Here is an 18543-nt window from a genome sequence, read left to right as displayed (position 1 = left end):
TACGAAGAATAAAAGAAAAGTATAATTGGCAAGGTATCACAAAGGATGTAGAAAACTTTATAAAAAACTGCGAAATCTGTCAAAAAGTAAAGATCTGTAGAAAAAACTTAAGTAACCCGTTAGTCATCACCGAAACACCTAAAACACCATTCGAAAGAATTAACATAGATCTTTTCGAATACCCTACCAGAAATTATGCCCTAACTATCAGAGACGAGCTCACTAAGTTCACACAGGCATATCCCCTTGAAGACAAAACAGCTAAATCAGTCGTCAATAATCTTATTGTCTTTTTCCAACACTATGGTACAACATTACGCATACACTGTGACTATGGACGTGAATTCGACAATGCTTTGATGAAAGATCTTTGTGAATTGTACGAAATAAAACTAACCTTCTCGAGTGTGGGCCATCCACAATCTAACGGTTCTATTGAAAGATTTCACGCAACCCTAAGCGAAATGATAAGAGCTAATCAAGCTGAAAATCCCGACGAACATCCGTTCAATGTTTTACCTTATGCAGTTATTTGATACAATAACACAAAAAACAAAACTCACGGATTTACACCGTATGAACTCATTTTTGGACATACTTCTTTTAGACCACCCGAAATACTTTACAACGAGAAAATCCTTATATCAAAGTACGTTAGAGACTTAAGTAATCGTATGCAATATTTCTATAAAGTGGCACGAGCCAAGACAGAAAGACAAAAAGAAAAGGCTAAAGAAAGATTCGATCAACATGTGTCACCAAACCCTCCAGAATATAAGATAGGCGATAAGGTTTACGTCAAGGAATCGCAAATTAAAGACAAAGCCCAAAATAAGTTTAATGGCCCTTTCGAAATCCAAGAAATCCACATAAATTCTGCTACCTTATTAAATACCCAAACCAATAGAACAATGAAAGTGAATTTTGATAGACTAAAACCCTATCATGAGTAATTTTCTTTCAGATTCCTCGGACTGATTCCAGTCATCCACTCCCAGTATACGTTAACCCCAATCAACAACACCATTGGAATCTTTTTTCATGAAGAAACCAATCTCAAAATTTCAAACGACAAATGGACCCTCCTTGTATATAAAGACCTGCAACCAATCAGAGACGTTATCGACAAAAACGACAAAATCTTAGAAAATCTATTAGATACTATTGAAGAAGATGTACCTCGAATGCTGACATTCAAATCCGAAGTCCAAACTCACATAAGTCTTCTTAAACAAATCTCTAGTTCTGTTAATCTCAAATATACAGAGATAATGGCTGATACGAAACAATACACATTCCGAGAGAAACGTGGGCTTATTAACGGAATAGGTTCGATATGGAAATCAATTACCGGAAACTTAGATTCGTCAGATGGAGAATATTTCAATGAATGTATAAATAAAATAACCCGCGATGAGTATCAAATCGAAAACCTATTAAAAAATCAAATATCGGTTACCACTTCTGTTATTAAGAACTTTAACAACACAATCCGAAAATTACAAATAGATGAGGAAACATTTAACGATAATATTAAAGAAATTCGAGAGTCAATAATGGATATCTCTGACCAATTAAAATTCTATCAATCTCAAATCGATATACTAAACTTTTGTGAATTACTAATGGAAAGCTATTCATTTATCGAAGATTCTTTAAATGATATAGTAAATGCCATAACCTTTGCTCGATTAAAAATATTACATAGTTCAATCATCACCCCGTTTGACTTAATTGAATCGCTTAGGCATATATCACAATCATTACAAAAAAATAATCTTCCATTATCGATCTACACTTCAAATCTAGCTCAATATCTAGATATTATCGAATTACAAGCCTATCAACTAGACACAAGAATTGTATTCGTTTTAAATATTCCTTTAACTGATGCAGAACAATATACTTTATATCGTCTCTATCCAATACCAATACTGGATAATCGAACAGGTCTTCATTCAATATTAATAACAACGCATAAATATATTGCGCGAAACGATGATTCATTATTATACTTTACAATAAATAGTCTTGAGTCATGCAAAACTTTGCAAGCTCGAACCAAGATCTGTTACAACACACTTCCATATCCGATCGACAGCGATGCCATATGCGAAGCCCAACTTCTCAAACGACAAGAACGTCTTCCCAGAACATGCCAGACTTCCGTAGTATTCGCCAAAGATTACAACGTCCAGAAGATCAACATGAACCTGTGGCTCATAACAGTTTCTGACCCACTGCCTATTACCATCAAATGTGAATCCAGAGACGTCAAGTCAGAAATCATCCACACCAATCATGTACTCAAACTACAACCCACGTGCATTGCCTTTATTGGAAGTACAAGAGTACACTCTCAAAAATTAATCGACGTTCATGACAATGTTATTTACAGAAGTCACCCAGTCCAAATACCATTCAACTGCTGCAAACACTTCCCAGATAAGATCCATCTTCCCGACTTAAAACCACTAAAGCTTAGCAAAATCAATACTGAAGACCTCGAGATAGCCCATCACAAACTCAATCAGTATTCTGAAGAACTCGACAAACTAATAAATGAACCATTCGTCAACAAACACCTGAGCTGGTTCACGATATTAACAATAGTCGTCATTGTGACTTTTGTTGTTCTTTATGTCATATGTAAATACCGATCCAAGAGAAGATACAAGATAGGAATTGGCAACACCAACGACAATGACCATCCGCCCTCTCCACCAAGACAACCAGTGACAGCCTTCGCCAGGAATTGGAGGAAGATCCTTCCAAGACGAAGACCCAGTATTCACCTAAGCGAATCCATAGACGAAGACGAGCAGATCCAACTGAATACCATTAAACAAACAGTCTAAAAGTTGCTGCCACGCATCAACTTTCATCTAAAAGAGGGAGCTGTTATATGCATTGTACCAACTAATGTTGCTGACCACGACGATTCCCAGGGTATCAGGTTTCTACTTCCAAGTACCAGAGCCGATAAGGATCCGTACACATGCAGAGTCAGCGGGACCCAAGGTTTTTGCATGTTCCCACTGAGTCAGCAGTTTCTAATATTATAAAAGCACTTGTCGCTCTTTATATTCATTCATTTTTCTTTAGTCTTAAGTACAGTATAATCAAATTTGTAACACGTAACTTTGTTTATTGTATTTTGAAATAAATTTAATTTTTAAAAAGTCAAAAAGGTGTTTCGTGATATAATATATATATATATATATATATATATATATATATATATATATATATATATATATATATATATATATATATATTTCGTATAAAACTGTAAATATATTATGACTAATATCTGTTCTGTTCTAGTTATTTCGGCGCTCAGTTGAAAAACTAGTTTCTGCCGAAGACCGCCTTCTAGTGCTTTCGCCAAAATACCAGTCTATTCGATGGAGTTCCCGTTATTCTTGTCAACACCGCCAACAACCGGTCTTCCCCAATGTTCGAGTCAATTCATGTCTGCTCTAGGGGATTCCGAAACTAACGGAGTTTTATATTTTAAAAAGGAATTTTGTTGGGAAGAGAACAGTTAGTTTCTGAAGATTCGCGCTGCGTAAATTAAAATGTAACGCCTGTAGTACAATAAATTGTATAATTGTTGTATAAATAAATTAAGTAATAAAGACTTTAATAAATTTATAAGTGTTATAAATAGAACCTTTTAATAAATAAATAATAAATAAATTAGAATTAATTAAAACATTACAATATATTGCAGCAGATATTGGTTTTTGTTGAAAAATCATTTTTAGTACGAAAAGCGGAACACCGTAAAATATATAAATAGTAAAAAAAATTATAATAGATGATTTTTAACCTTCTGATAAAAACAAGGTACAATAAATAGACTACAATAAACGGTAGACAATTGACATGTAATCTAATGTTGCTAAAGCTTGTACTTACTTTTAAATGTCTGATTCCATACCCAAGACTGATCACCATCAGAGTTCCTAGTAAGAGAATAGTCAGCGGTCTCTGAGCACAAAAGGTTCCCCATTTCTCAAATATGTTTTGTAAATATATGTCAAAGCTTGCGCCCAATTTTTCAATAAAAGATAAGGCTTCGATTGGCCTAGCAGTTTTCATCTCGGGTACTTGTTCGGTAGACCCTGAAATAAGAATTTATTGATAAATCTATTAAATAAATAATAACAAAAAACCGTTTGGAATATACAATACCAATAAAAAAAAAGGAAAACAAATGATATTATTAAAGGAGCAGCAAAGTGAGAAAAATGCAGACGTAAATACAAACTACTAAATTACTGAAAAGGCTAAAAATGTCATAAAAAGATGAAGAAAATGGCATACGAAATATGGCTAATATTTGTTTAAAATATTTACATACCTTTTACTATTTTTGTTGGGAATACGCCACAATTTTACTTTAAAATTAAGATTGTAATGTATTGGCCATGTAATTATAGACCCCACTCGCGACGCTCATGTATTGCTAATTATCGCATTATATTTTAGTTAGGTTACCGGTAAAAGAACGACAGTTGTGTTTGATATGTAGTAAAATAAAGATTTGTTTTGGGTTCATCCAAGTGTTTTTGTATCAAACATTACATGGCGTCTAGGATAAAAACGTTTTTAAATTGTGTATAAGTGAATACAAAATGTCGAAAGACGGGAAATTAGATTAGATAGAATTAGATTAGATCGTTAAATTTGGAATTTAATCCCAGAATTTGTGAATGGAATGTGTTTATAAAAAGGCTAGAACAATATTTCATCGCTAGAGAAATTACAGATGTTAATATTAAAAGAGCTATTTTGTTATATAGCCTTTCAGAAGAAGCTTATATCTTGTTATCTGACTTGTCCGTGCCTAAAAAACCTGAAGAATGTGAATTCAATGTCATTGTAAAAAGCCTAGATAGCTACTATAACAAAACTTGTTTAGTGTGGGTAGAAAGAGCAAAGTTTTACGGCGCTTCGAAAACAAAAAGTGAAAGTGTACAAGATTGGAGTGTACGTTTAAAAAAACTAGCCGGTACGTGTGAATTTGGAAATAATTTGGAAACGAAATTAACAGATATGTTTATTTCAAAATATAATGAGGGAAAAGTAAAGAATACGCTATTTGCACTGAAGTCAGACATCTTAATAAAGCTATGGAAACAGCACAAATTGAAGAAGCAGCAATAGCTGGCATTAACGAAGTAGATAGCAGAAGTGTGGTGAAAATGGAACCAGTAGAAGAAAGAGAGGTGTGTCAAATAACGAGTGGAAGTTGCAGTAAGGAAATTTTGCAAGTATCACAGCGTGGGGATGCCAGAACACATCAACAAGAACGGCGATTTAAGGAGACTAGACCTTCAACTTCAGAGATGCAGAGACATAGTTTAGATTTTAATCCTGAGTTCAGTGGTAGTGCTCAAAAGTGTTTCCGGTGTGCTAAAAGACATCCGCCTTCAGTATGTCCCTATAAGGATTATATCTGCAATTTATGTAACGTTCGAGGACACTTAAAACTGGTATGTAGAAAAAGATTTTTAAATTTATTGGAAGAAGGAACTGAATCATCTGTATTGCGTATATCATCAAATAATGATCCGCCAATTTATATTGATATTAATATTAAAGGTAAAATGTTTAAATTTGAATTAGATTCGGGTGCCGCGGTCTCTGTCCTACCTTTTAGTATATATAACAAATATTTTAATACACAACCATTATCTCAAGTTAATGTATCGTTAGTTAATTTTTCGGGGGCAAGGTTCATCCTAAGGGCAAAATTAACTTACCAGTAACTTTTTCAAAACAAACAAATAATTTGGATTTTATTGAAGCAGACAAAAATAATGAAATAATGGGGTGGTTAATGAAAGATTTTCCCACTGTAGTTTCAGACAAATTGGGCACATTTAATAAATTTCAGTTAAAATTTAATATTAAACCAGATGCCAGACCTAAATTTTTTAAACCCACAGTGGTTCCTTTTTCTTTAAGAAACAAGGTAGAGATGGAATTAGATAAAATGGTCCAGGAGAGCATTATATCTGCAGTTGAATTTTCGGAATGGGGAACACCCATAGTACCTATTTTAAAAAATGATGGAGGTGTTAGGATTTGTGGTGATTTCAAAATAACTATCAATCCTTTTATCGAAGCGGATAAATATCCGTTACCACGGATCGATGATTTATTTGCTAAGTTACAGGGTGGTCAAGAGTTTTCTAAAATTGACCTAAGTCAAGCTTATCAGCAAGTTGTGATTCATCCAGATTTTCGGAAATATACGGTTATTAGTACTCATAAGGGATTATTTGCATTTACTCGGCTACCGTATGGAGTTGTATCAGGTCCATCCCAGTTCCAACGTATTAATTACAGGAAGGAATAGGGAAGAACACACTAGGAATTTGTGTAAAGTTTTAGCGATTTTACAAGAATGTGGTCTTACAGTAAAAAAAGAAAAATGTACGTTTTTCGCGGAATCAGTATCTTATCTCGGATTTATAATTGATAAAAGGGGCTTGCATAAAAGTCAAGATAAAATTCGGGCTATTGAGGCAATCCCAGAACCTACGAATGTGACACAACTAAAATCGTTTTTGGGAAGTATAAATTATTATAATCGATTCATTCCAAATCTCCCAAACATTGTTCATTGTTTATATAAGCTTTTAAAACAAAATGTAGTTTGGCACTGGGATGAAGAATGTCAATTAGCTTTTGACACTATTAAACAAATGTTAGCTTCAGATCTAGTATTAGTTCATTACGATCCAACCTTAGAATTAAATTTGTCGGTTGATAGTTCAGATTGTTCGGATCGGAGCTGTTCTCTCGCATAGTTTTAAAGATGGTAGCGAGAAACCAATCTATTTTGCTAGTAGAACGCTCAGCGATACCGAAAAAGCTTATTCGACTCTAGATAAAGAAGCAACGGCTATAGTGTGGGGAATTAAACGTTTCTACCAATTTTTATATGGGAAGAAGTTCAATTTAATCACAGATAACAAGGCGTTAGTATCCATTTTTGGCCCTAAAAATGGGATACCGGTTACGGCGGCCAATAGATTGCAGCGATATGCAGTATTTTTAAGTGGTTTCAATTTTATTATAAAGCCTGTAACAACACAAAAAAATGTAGCAGACTTTTTAAGTAGATTGCCTTTAAATAAGTCGATAAGGCTAGATTCTTCTAAATTTAATATAGAGGAAACTGTTAATTTAAATTATTTAGTAGAAAGCGAAGAACTTCCTATTAATGTGAATGAGATAAGGAAAGAAACAGAATAAGATACGATTTTGTCTCGTGTAACTAAATATGTTATGGCCAAATGGCCAACAAATGTTGAATTAGAAATTAAACCCTACTTCCTTAAACGAAATGAAATATCTATTGAAGATGGCGTCTTATTGTGGGGACAAAGAGTAATTGTTCCTAGTAAACTACGAAATAAATTACTGAATGAATTGCATACAGCTCACTTGGGTATAGTTAAGATGAAATTATTAGCTAGGTCTTATATTTGGTGGCCATCTTTAAATAAAGAAATTGAAGTTCTCAGCAAGAATTGCATTCCTTGTCAGAGCATGCAGGCAGATCCACCTAAGGTTCCTTTGCAAGGCTGGAGCATTCCTCAAAATGTTTGGTCACGTGTGCACATAAATTTTGCCGAAACACGCAAAACTAATTTTCTTATAGTTTTGGATGCTTTTTCTAAATGGGTGGAAGTTTGTCCAATGTCTTCAATCACCTCAATGGCTACGATTGCTAAACTTAGGGAGTGTTTTGCTCGTTATGGCTTACCGGAAGTACTTGTCAGCGATAACGGCCCGCAGCTAACATCGCAAGAATTTAAACATTTTACTTTAATTAATGGTATTAAACATATAACAATACCTCCTTTTTCAGCACATTGCAACGGTGCTGTTAAAAATAGCGTTAAAACAGTCAAGCATTTTTTGTTAAAAGATATTGATCAAAGAAATATTAATTTATTATTGCCTCAGTTTTTATTAACATATAGGAACACAGTGCACCTGTCGACAGGTACTTCTCCCGCTAAGATATTTTTTGGAAGGGCTTTGCGAATGCGTCTAGATTTAATTAAACCTGATGATTTACAAAAACAAAAATCAAACCCAGTTGATTTAACACAAATTAGACGTAACTTGATGCAAACGCAAGAAAATAATAAGAAATATTATAGGGGGAGGAGACAGGTAGAGTTTGTAGTGGGGGATATCGTTTTAGTTAAAGATTATAGAAACACCAAGGTGTCGTGGTGCAAAGCAAAGATTTTACGAATTTTAGATAGAAGAGCATATTTGGTAAATCCGTTAGGTAGTAAACTTACGTGGAAAAGACATTGTAATCAAATTAAAATAGATTTTAATAGTAATTTAGAAGGTATTACATTTGCGGAGACGATACACGATAGTTCAGAGGAAAATAATATTCAAAATAACGAGGAAAATGTTATCCAAGCCGCTACAAACTCAACAGGAAATATAGGTGGGGAGCCTCAGCTAGACTCTCAAAATGATAGTGATGTTACCCAAGAGTCAGGCATCCCACGTAGACGTCCAATAAGATCTAAAAAAGAATCAAAACGTTTTGGATTCGAAATATAGTATTTAGAAGTTTAGTTTTGTTGTGTTCCTAAATTTAGTTATAAGTAGTATTTTAGGGTGGGGTGATGTAATGTATTGGCCATGTAATTATAAACCCCACTCGCGACGCTCATGTATTGCTAATTATCGCATTATATTTTAGTTAGGTTACCGGTAAAAGAACGACAGTTGTGTTTGATATGTAGTAAAATAAAGATTTGTTTTGGGTTCATTCAAGTGTTTTTGTATCAAACATTACAAAAATTATTTAACGATTTGACTTAGACAATAGACAACTGGCAGAAAAACAATTGCCCGAAAAGAGAATTCACCGAAAAATATATTTAAATAGTTATTGCTTTACATTTATTTCCTATATACCAATACGGTAACTTACGTGCTATTTAAATAGTTATTACTGCTTAGATTGTGTTCGACTTAGCTATCTCGTTAATTAATTTATTATTATAATATATATTTGATCTTTATATGTATTTCCTATATACTAATACGATAAATTATGTGCTATTCACCGCAAGAATTGAGGGCAATAATCCCTTGCTAATTGCATTTTAATGTTTTCTTTAACAAAGTGATTAAACTGCTAACGAGTTTTCTAAATATACTATTATTTGTTTCCTGCTCTTTTTAATAATAATATCTTAAAATAAATTCTATTTTACCTGATTACCTGAAGTTGGGAAATCCCACTCTTAAATTCTTTATAAGTACACTCCATTAACAGAGATTACACTATGTGCCATTAGTCTTAATACTAACCAAAACAACTAAATTTCATATAAATACTTGCAACGACAGTTTTCTATTGCGTTATTGTCAAAACTCGAGCTAGGGCCACGACGCAAAATGGCTTTGGAGTACTTAGTGAAAAGGGTAAGAGTAAATTATTGATCGACGGTTATCTTTACCAGAAAGATAAAGAAAAAACATTTATTGTAAGTGTGACTACTACAAGACATTCAAGTGTAAAGCTCGTGTTATTAGAAGGTGCAGTAGTAAAAAGAAGTGGGACACACAACCATATAGCGAACGCAAGGCAAGTGGAAAAAAAAAACAAAAATTTTCAACGGAATACGTTAAAACGCTACACAAACCCAAGGTGGGCCACATCATATAATATCCACTGCATATGTTCAGCTTAGTCAAGCTACAGCTGCCACGCTTCCAAAAGTGAGCAGCATTAAAAGAACAATTATGTACGTGTACGAAGTAATCAGCAAGCCGCTCCGGCTTTACCTCTTCACAGAAGAGACATTGTTTTTAATATTTGATTCAGACCCACACGATGATCCGTTGTTAATTTTTTCAACAAGACAAAATCTGCTTCTTCTGGCAAGGTCACAACACTGGTTTGCCGACGGAACTTTCAAAACTGTACCTCACCTTTTTTATCAACTATATACAATCCAGGGATTAGAGAAGAATACTGCGATTCCTTTAGTATACGCACTACTACCTAACAAGACAGAAAAAACTTGTTCGGCTGCTTTCGGTTTTCGGCTACTTTCAAAATTAAAAGAACTTTTGCCTGGAGCTCAAGATAAGAATAAAGCTAAAATAAGAATATCCCGACTCAAGCCATCGTGGGTGCTTTTTCCATTTCACTCAATGTCTCTTTAGAAGAATCCAGTTAGACGGTTTAAAAAGAAGGTAAGAAACTGATGAAATTTTGCTTTAAAGCTCCGATTATTGGCGGCCTTGGCATTCGTTCCTACTGCAGACGTAATTGAGGCATTTGAAACGATTTGCGAGCAAGATATGTTGCCAGCAGAAGCCCAGTCAGTAATTGATTATTTTGAAGATACCTGGATCGGGCGTCCTTAAAGGTAGACAACGCCGTTTACCCTTATTTTCACATGATCTGTGAAATTGTTATGATGAAGTCCAAGAAAGTTTACCAAAAACAAACAATTGCATAGAAGGATGGCATCGAGGGTTTTAATAATATATTTCCGCAGATCATTCAAACATTTGGAGATTTATTAAAGGCATTCAGCTGGAGCAGAGCTTCAGCTTCATGAACTTCAAATTGAACAGTATATAGGAGGCTTGGAAGGCCTTCCTACACGTAAAAAATACAGAGATTGTGCAGAGCGGATTGCAAGTCTGGTAACCAATTACGACCCTGCGAACACTTACGAATTCTTGCGGGGAATAGCACATAATTTATCGTATTAGTATATAGGAAATACATATAAAGATCATATGCACAAATGAATTTAAAAAAATTAATAAAAAATAAAATAAACCGTAAACAAAATTCAAAAAAATTAAAATTTTCAAAAAAATGACAAATTCGAAGTTTATTCCAAGTTCTAAACACGCCAGCGGTAGGCTGCCAGTCCTAAGCCCGAGTAAAGTGTGAAGGGAACATGGCATAAAAACTATATATTATTATAATAAATTAATTAACGAGATAGCTAGGTCGAATACAATCTAAGGAGTAATTTTTACTAATTACTTTAAAAACTATTTAAATAGAATGTAAGTTACCGTATTAGTATATGGGAAATACATATAAAGCAATAACTATTTAATTGTCCGGGACCGCCGTATTCTGCCCAGGAATTTGCGACTAAATTAAATTCATTTAACATAATTAGAGCCGCTTCTTTGATTTTTCTCTTTTTACCATCTATTTCTTTCAGGACTCGACTTGAATCTTTCCGCTGAACTTTATGTTCATTTTCCCATGCGTATTTACATACTCGAGATCTATCTAATCCCTTTTAATATGATTGATGTTCACTTATTCTAACGGTTAATGGTCTTGATGTTTCACCTAAATAAAAATGTTCGCATTCACAAGGTTTTTTTATAAATATAATTCTTTTTTCTTTCTTGTTCTTGGTTAGGTGTATTTTTAGATACAATAGATCTCAATGTGTTTGTTGTTTTGAATGTTGTTGAGATTTTGAATTTATTTCCTATTGTTTTAAGTTTTTCCGATAATCCTTTTATATATGGTTTTGTTATTTTCTTCATATTATTTCTTGTTAATTTTATTCACAAGTTCTAAGTTATCTTGTTCCATTCGGTTTATTCTTGAAAATTCCTTATTTATAATCGACTAGGTAGCGTATTGTGGTAGTCATGTCTTTACTCGATGGCTGAGTTTTTCTTTCATATAACATAATACATTTACTTCCAATTTTCACATCCAAAGTATATACTCTAAACTATATATACTCTATAACTATATATACTCTAAAAATGTATATACTCTAAAAATGTATTTAGTTTGATTTTTCTTTGTTAATATACCTGAAATATCTTAACGTTGAATATTTGATGGTTCTTTACGGAGTATAAAAAGGATGGTCGACTTTTTCCTGAACGGATTCACGCCTGTGTACCTTCACGAAGGGAGTTGTACTTAAACCTATTAGTTGATCGTGAGACGGGACCTGTAAAGTGCGCTGTCAACTAGGGTTAGGTATATACAGTGCATTCCGTATGTTTTATAAACATGATCAGGGGAAATTGTTGCCTGATGGCTATCGAAGAACCGTCTATGACCAACATATATTCTTACAGAGACCAATGTTCATTATCCACTTTAAAACAATAAATTACTTGCTCGTCGTAGATAAACTATAGTATGCAAATATTTACGCTTTCCTTTCGCTTTTCATTTAACGTCTCGTGCGTCAAAATCAGATAAATAACAACGAAGATATAATGTAATGGTCTTTCGGCACGTTAGTTTGTTTGAACATAATTTATGGATGGTAACCATTTGTTGATAGCCTTCATAATTGGATTATATCTGAATATCATTATAAAGTGGTAATTGTTGTAGATAAAATAATATAGTATGCAACTCGCCTTACCATATGATTTCAGTAATGTTCCTAAAAATTATATGCATATATGGAATAATAGACATGTATCGCACGTTAGGTGGAGACCTATGTATAGTAGTTATCATTTTGATAAGATCCTTGTTGAGCAGTAATCGTTCAGCTGATATTTATATCGAGTATGTATTATGGTTTAGCCATACTGTAAGAATGGTACATTTACAAAGAGCAGGTGTAGGATCAGAGGAGATCCATTTATAGTAGTAATCAATCATCTTGTATATTATAGCGGATGTTTGCTGGTTTGGACATACTGTAAGAATGGGATACGTTCTTCGATTAATCATATTCTATTTCTACTGATACCTCATACGTTGCTGTACGTTATATCATTTTCAACGAGTCCTCCCCAGTATGTTGATTGAATTCGAAAGAGAAGAAGAATTGTTTTGAATATACGGTGTACAAAAAGCGATAGTCTGAATGCCATATAGGTGCTAGATGGTTTGGACATAGTTAAAGGCTGTAGCCAACAGATGGCGTGAGAATGCAATTTGTCTGATGAAAACCTCATTATTTGATACCATAAACGTCAAAATAGGTCCAATAACATCTGAGGTATGACGAAATGTCCTTTTGAGAATACCATCATCTTTATTTTTTATGTTAACATATATTTCCTCTCAACATGACGTGACATTCGACGGAACACGCGACATTCGACGCAGGACGTGACATTTGACGTGAAATGTCACGTTACATGACGTGACATTCGATGTAACACGTGACATTCGACGTAGGACGTGACATTCGACGCAACACGTGACATTCGATGTGTTTTTTATTATTGTATAATGGCTTTGGCATAGCCAATTAGCCAGACTATTTGTGGTAGTTACAATTTTTGATTTTATTATCTAAGCCTATTTATAATATAAATTTACAGAAAGTAAATGTTCGTATACACATTCAATTTTTGACATATTTACAATTTTTAATTTGAATACCTAAAACTATTTATAATTTAAATATACAGGAATATTTAATATCTGCTTATTATTTGAAAAAATAATTGTATTTAAATTGACAGGCAATGAACAATTTAGCCCAATTAGTTTTTCATACATCATGTTGATACTTTGTTTGTACTGTCCACACTCCAATATAAAGTGCTGCAGATCTCCCACTTTACCACAGGAGCAATATGGGTTATCAGTAATACCTATGCTGTGTTTGTATGCAGGAGTGAGTGCGTGGTTTGATCTTATTCTGTTTATTGTATTTATAAATAACCTATTTGTCTCATATTTGAACCATCTCTCATTGGGTATTAGTGGTTGGCAAGCTCTAAAGTTTATTCCAGTTGTACTTTGGTTGTATAAACATTGCCATCTTTGTTTGCAGTTGTTTCTACTGATATTATCTATGTCTGCTACTGGAAGAAGTATGTTGTTTATATTATGTTTGGTTAAAGCTGCAGATTTAGCTAATTTGTCGACTTCTTCATTTCCTAATATTCCAGAGTGTCCTTTTACCCAACAAATAATAATCGAGCTACCTGCGGAAATAATATCATAATGTAACTTCTTTATTTCTATCTCAATATGGTTTAGGTTTTTTGTGGTTTTGATAGAAGTGAGTTTGTCCATAATGCTTCTACAATCAGTCAGAATGATATAATTATTCATACCAATAGAGGCTATATATTTTAACGCAAGAAATAAAGCTGATAGTTCGGCAGTATATATTGAAGCTTCATTGGGCAATCGACATGATTCTTTATAATCAGAATTCCAGTGATATATTGCACAACCCGTTTTATTTTGAATTTTGGAGCCATCAGTAAAAATATATTGAAATGCAGGCCACTTATCTTTAATTATTTTATTGATCATACTTCCTGGAAGATTTGAATCCATATAATATGTTTCTATTATCTTAGAGAAGAGAGTCTTAGGAGGTTGTGTATAAATTGGTGGTATTTTATTTTGATACAATTGTTCTTCAAATATTGTTAGTTTCCCATAACTTTCAACGTATATGGGAGTTTTTTTGTTACGCCAATATTTATGGCTTAAGTCTAATATATTCAAGTTACGAATATTTTTTAAATAGCTGGAGTTTTTTGATATAGCTCTAGCTACAAACTTATCTGTACAAAACTGTCTGCGTAGTGTAAGGGGTGGCTCTTTAGCTTCAATTTCAATAATACTAATAGGAGTAGATTTTAAGTAACCAAGACATAGCCTGAAACATTTATTTTTTTGGGTTTCAATTTTATTAAGATGTCCTGTTGACGCAGACCCATATAAATGACAACTATAATCGAAAATTGGTCGAATCATTGAACGATAAAATAGCAATGTAATATTCGGGTCAGCTCCCTAATTGGTTCTACAAAATGCTCTAAGGATATTCATGGAGTTTTCCGATTTTTTTATAATAGAATGAATTATATTTTACACAATTTTTGATTGGAAATTCTATTTTTCCTAATTTAAAGTTACCTTGGGGAGTTTGGCGTTTTTTGGAAAAAAAACAAATTTCAGTCTTTGTAGTTGATATTGATAAGCCTAGAGAATGGTAATAACTTTTTACACAATCTAGTGTAGATTCGAGTTGACGCCTACAAATGTCAAGGTTAGTATGGGAGGTATACAACACAACATCATCTGCAAACTGCAATATATTAGAGTGTGGAGGTACTATCTGTTCTAGATCTATATTATACAATGAAAAAAGAAGTGGACTTAAAATACTACCCTGTGGTATACCTATATTTGTTAGCCTTGGCGCTAAAAGTGTCTCATTTATTTTTAAGTAAGTCCATCTATTCTTGTACAAGGATATAATGAAATCTGAAATTTTAACTGACATTCCAAGATATAACAATTTCTTATGTAGAATATATAAATTTATGTTATCAAATGCAGAGGTTACATCTATAAATGCTGCAGCTGTTGATTCTTGATTTGTGAAATTGACCTGAACAGAGGAAACTAGTGAAGTGAGAGCATCCTGTGTAGACCTGGATTTCCGGAAGCCATATTGAGATTTGGGAAGGATATCTTCGGATTCAAGCCAGTATTCAAGCCGATTTTTGATTAATCTCTCTAGAGTTTTTAGTATACAAGAACTTAAAGATATAGGTCTGTAAGACTCAACGTTGTTATCTGGCTTTCCTGGCTTCTTTATAGGCAATACAATATAGTCCTTCCATGTTTTGGGAATTAAATTCTCATTTTGCCATATATTGTTAAAAATTTGTAATAATAATAATTTGTATTCTGTGGGTAAAAAATATAACATAGAGTATGATATACAGTCCATCCCTGGAGACGAACTATTATTTTGTTTGAGTCCATAATTTAATTCCCACAATTCAAATGGTTTTTCTAGATTGGAATATTCTCTGGAAACGGTGACTGTAACTTCGTTTATTTGATTGGGTACCCAAGGAGGTGAAATTTTCAAGTGGAAATCTTCTATCCATGCAGCTTCGCAGTTTATCGGGAGTTTATTGGACTGTTTTCGGTTTTTGTAGCGATGTACTTTCTTCCAGACGTCTCTGATTGGACTGTGGGAGTTAAGGCTTTCGCAGTAGTTTATCCAACTTTGTTTTTTTCTATTTTTAAAAATTTTCTTTGCTAATGCATCCAATTTTTTGTATTCAATTAAATTATGAATATTGGGATTTGTTTTATAACGTCTATAGGCTGTTTTACGGTTATTTGCAGCTATTTCGCAGTTATTATCCCACCATGGTTTTGGAATCTTTTTTGTAGGATATATTTTATTTTTTGATACTTTTGGAATAGCAATGGATGCGCATCTATTTATTTCATTGACTAATTCTTCATAAGTTTGAGGAAGTATTTCTGAAGAAAAGTTGGATGAATACAGATTCCAATTTGCTTTATTTAGATTCCATCTTTTTTGTGTATTGTTACCAGGTGGTGTTGCTTGTTTGGAATTTTCTAAGGAGATGGTCAAGGGTAGATGGTCAGAACCATGTGGATCTTGAATAACAGACCAAGTTAATTTAGATATAATGTCCTGGGTGCAGATTGTTATGTCGATTGCTGATGGACTGGAACTTAGTGCAAGAGTTGGAGAACCATCATTTAAGTATAATAGATTACATTGTTCTATCGCCTCTAATAAAACTTTACCGTGAGTATCATTAGTTTCGCATCCCCATGCCATATTGTGAGCGTTGAAGTCCCTTCCAATGATGAATGGCGGAGGAATGTGTTGAAAAAAATGGATCCATTCTTCAACTGTTACTCTAATACTTGGTTCTTTGTATATGGATATTATATGTATAGGTTTATTGATACAAGAAAGTTTAACAGCCATGCATGTGTAAGTAAAATTATAGTTATCTAATAAATTTATTTCTTCTGCAATTATTTTATCTTTAATTAAAATTGCTGTACCTCCAAAGCCATCTGGACGATCAGATCTAAAGCAATTATAACCAGCGAAGTTATAGAATTTTCCTGGTTTAAACCATGTTTCTGATAACATGGCTACATACACATTTTTTTGAATAAGTAAGGCTTCTAAATTTGGTTTATTAGAAACTGCTGAGCGGCAGTTCCATTGTAAAAAATTTATAGGACTAGTTATGTCTGAGAAGATGACGTTTGTCCATGTAAGTCTTCTTGCAAGATCGATGCCGTACTTAAGTATTTATTAATTTGTTGTATAATCTCTGTTTTTGATGCGTCTAAATTTTCAGTGAGTTTTAGTGAACTAATTATATTAAGAACCAATTCTAAAATTACATTATTTAAATCTAATGATACTCCCTGTGTCTGCAAATTTGTTGTATTTCTATTCTCTGTATATTTAGAGGTATTATAGATACCACCTTTTTGTCTAGGGATATTTATTGGGGAAATTATTTCTTTTCTAGCTGATTCCAAAGGATCGGGAGTACTTGGACGTTGTCGTTTTAAATTTGATTTTTCTGGACTACTGCTGGTATAAAACATTTGTGAAGAGAACTTTTTTGCGAACGAACCAGTTTGATTTGGAGTTACTTGATAAGACTGATCATTGGTATTAGAGTTGGTTGTCAAGGAAGAACTATTATGTCTGGCGGCGATATTGGCATATGATTTTTTCGGTATTTGTTTGCAGGCATCAAAGAAATTTAAATTTAATGATGACATTGTATTCTTGATTTGTTTTTGCCTAGAGAACTCAGGGCATGCACTTAGGTGTGTCGTAAAATGATTACCTTGACAACTGAAACAGGTAGGAGTATATATATTTACTGTACAATCTTTTGTGTTATGAAAATCATGACATTTATTGCACCTGGGACGTACTTTGCATTGAGATCCAAGATGTCCAAAACGAAGGCAAGAGAAACATAATAAAACTTTTTGAACATATGGTTCGACTTCTTTAATTACTTTATTAATTATGATATATTTTGGAAGAGTTTGTGCTTTAAAATTTACAATACATGATTTGGTTGGAACCTTGTCTATTACTGTTTTATCTTCGATATGTTTTTCTACCTTTCTATTTATTCTTCTAACTGAAGCTACTTCAAACTTACAGTGCATATCGTATTGTTTAATTTTATTTTTGATGTATTCCTCAGAAAATTCAGTATCTATATCTCTAATTATACCCTGTCTATGTAGTATAAACTTCGGAACGTAAACATCAAAATTGTTGTTTGTAAATAATGAGCAAATTTTTTGATTGATTAAAAAATTGGCCGATTGATAGTCTTTAAATTTAATTCTAATTCTATTCTTGCCGATTGAATCAATACTAGTAATTTTGTTATCTAAATTTGGAAAATTTGATAGTATAATATCACCGATTTTGATGGCATTTATCTTACCTTTAAAATCAGGAGTATTATTTTCTATATATACATGAAAAGGACCTGTATCACTGCTCTGATATAGAAATTGTTCTCTTAAATTTTCTGTAGAATTATTAGAAGTTTTACTACTTACAGTTTCTCCGTTGTTTTTTAAGTTACCGTCCTAGGTGTTGTTTATATTGGATTTTATTTTTTCTATATTAACATCTTCCTCCATCCGGCTAATATCTGGAGGTTTGTCTGGTGGTCTCCCCGCATAATCCATATCCA

General features: G+C 33.1%; 1 protein-coding gene across 2 annotated transcripts in view; it reads right to left on the bottom strand.

The window, feature by feature from the left end:
* LOC140451119 (NPC intracellular cholesterol transporter 1-like) overlaps nucleotides 1-18543 on the bottom strand; it is a 229349-nt gene that overhangs the window by 146103 nt on the left and 64703 nt on the right. For both annotated transcript variants that reach the window (XM_072544850.1, XM_072544856.1), the window contains exon 7: nucleotides 3925-4130. In XM_072544850.1, the coding sequence (XP_072400951.1) occupies nucleotides 3925-4130 (206 nt within the window). The remainder of the gene's footprint in view (nucleotides 1-3924; nucleotides 4131-18543) is intronic.

This window comes from Diabrotica undecimpunctata, chromosome 1 (genome assembly GCF_040954645.1).
Source record: "Diabrotica undecimpunctata isolate CICGRU chromosome 1, icDiaUnde3, whole genome shotgun sequence".
In the NCBI taxonomy this organism is placed as follows: Eukaryota; Metazoa; Arthropoda; class Insecta; order Coleoptera; family Chrysomelidae; genus Diabrotica; species Diabrotica undecimpunctata.
The sequence above is the reverse complement of the archived record's forward strand: the minus strand, read 5'-3'. Positions and strand labels throughout refer to the sequence as shown.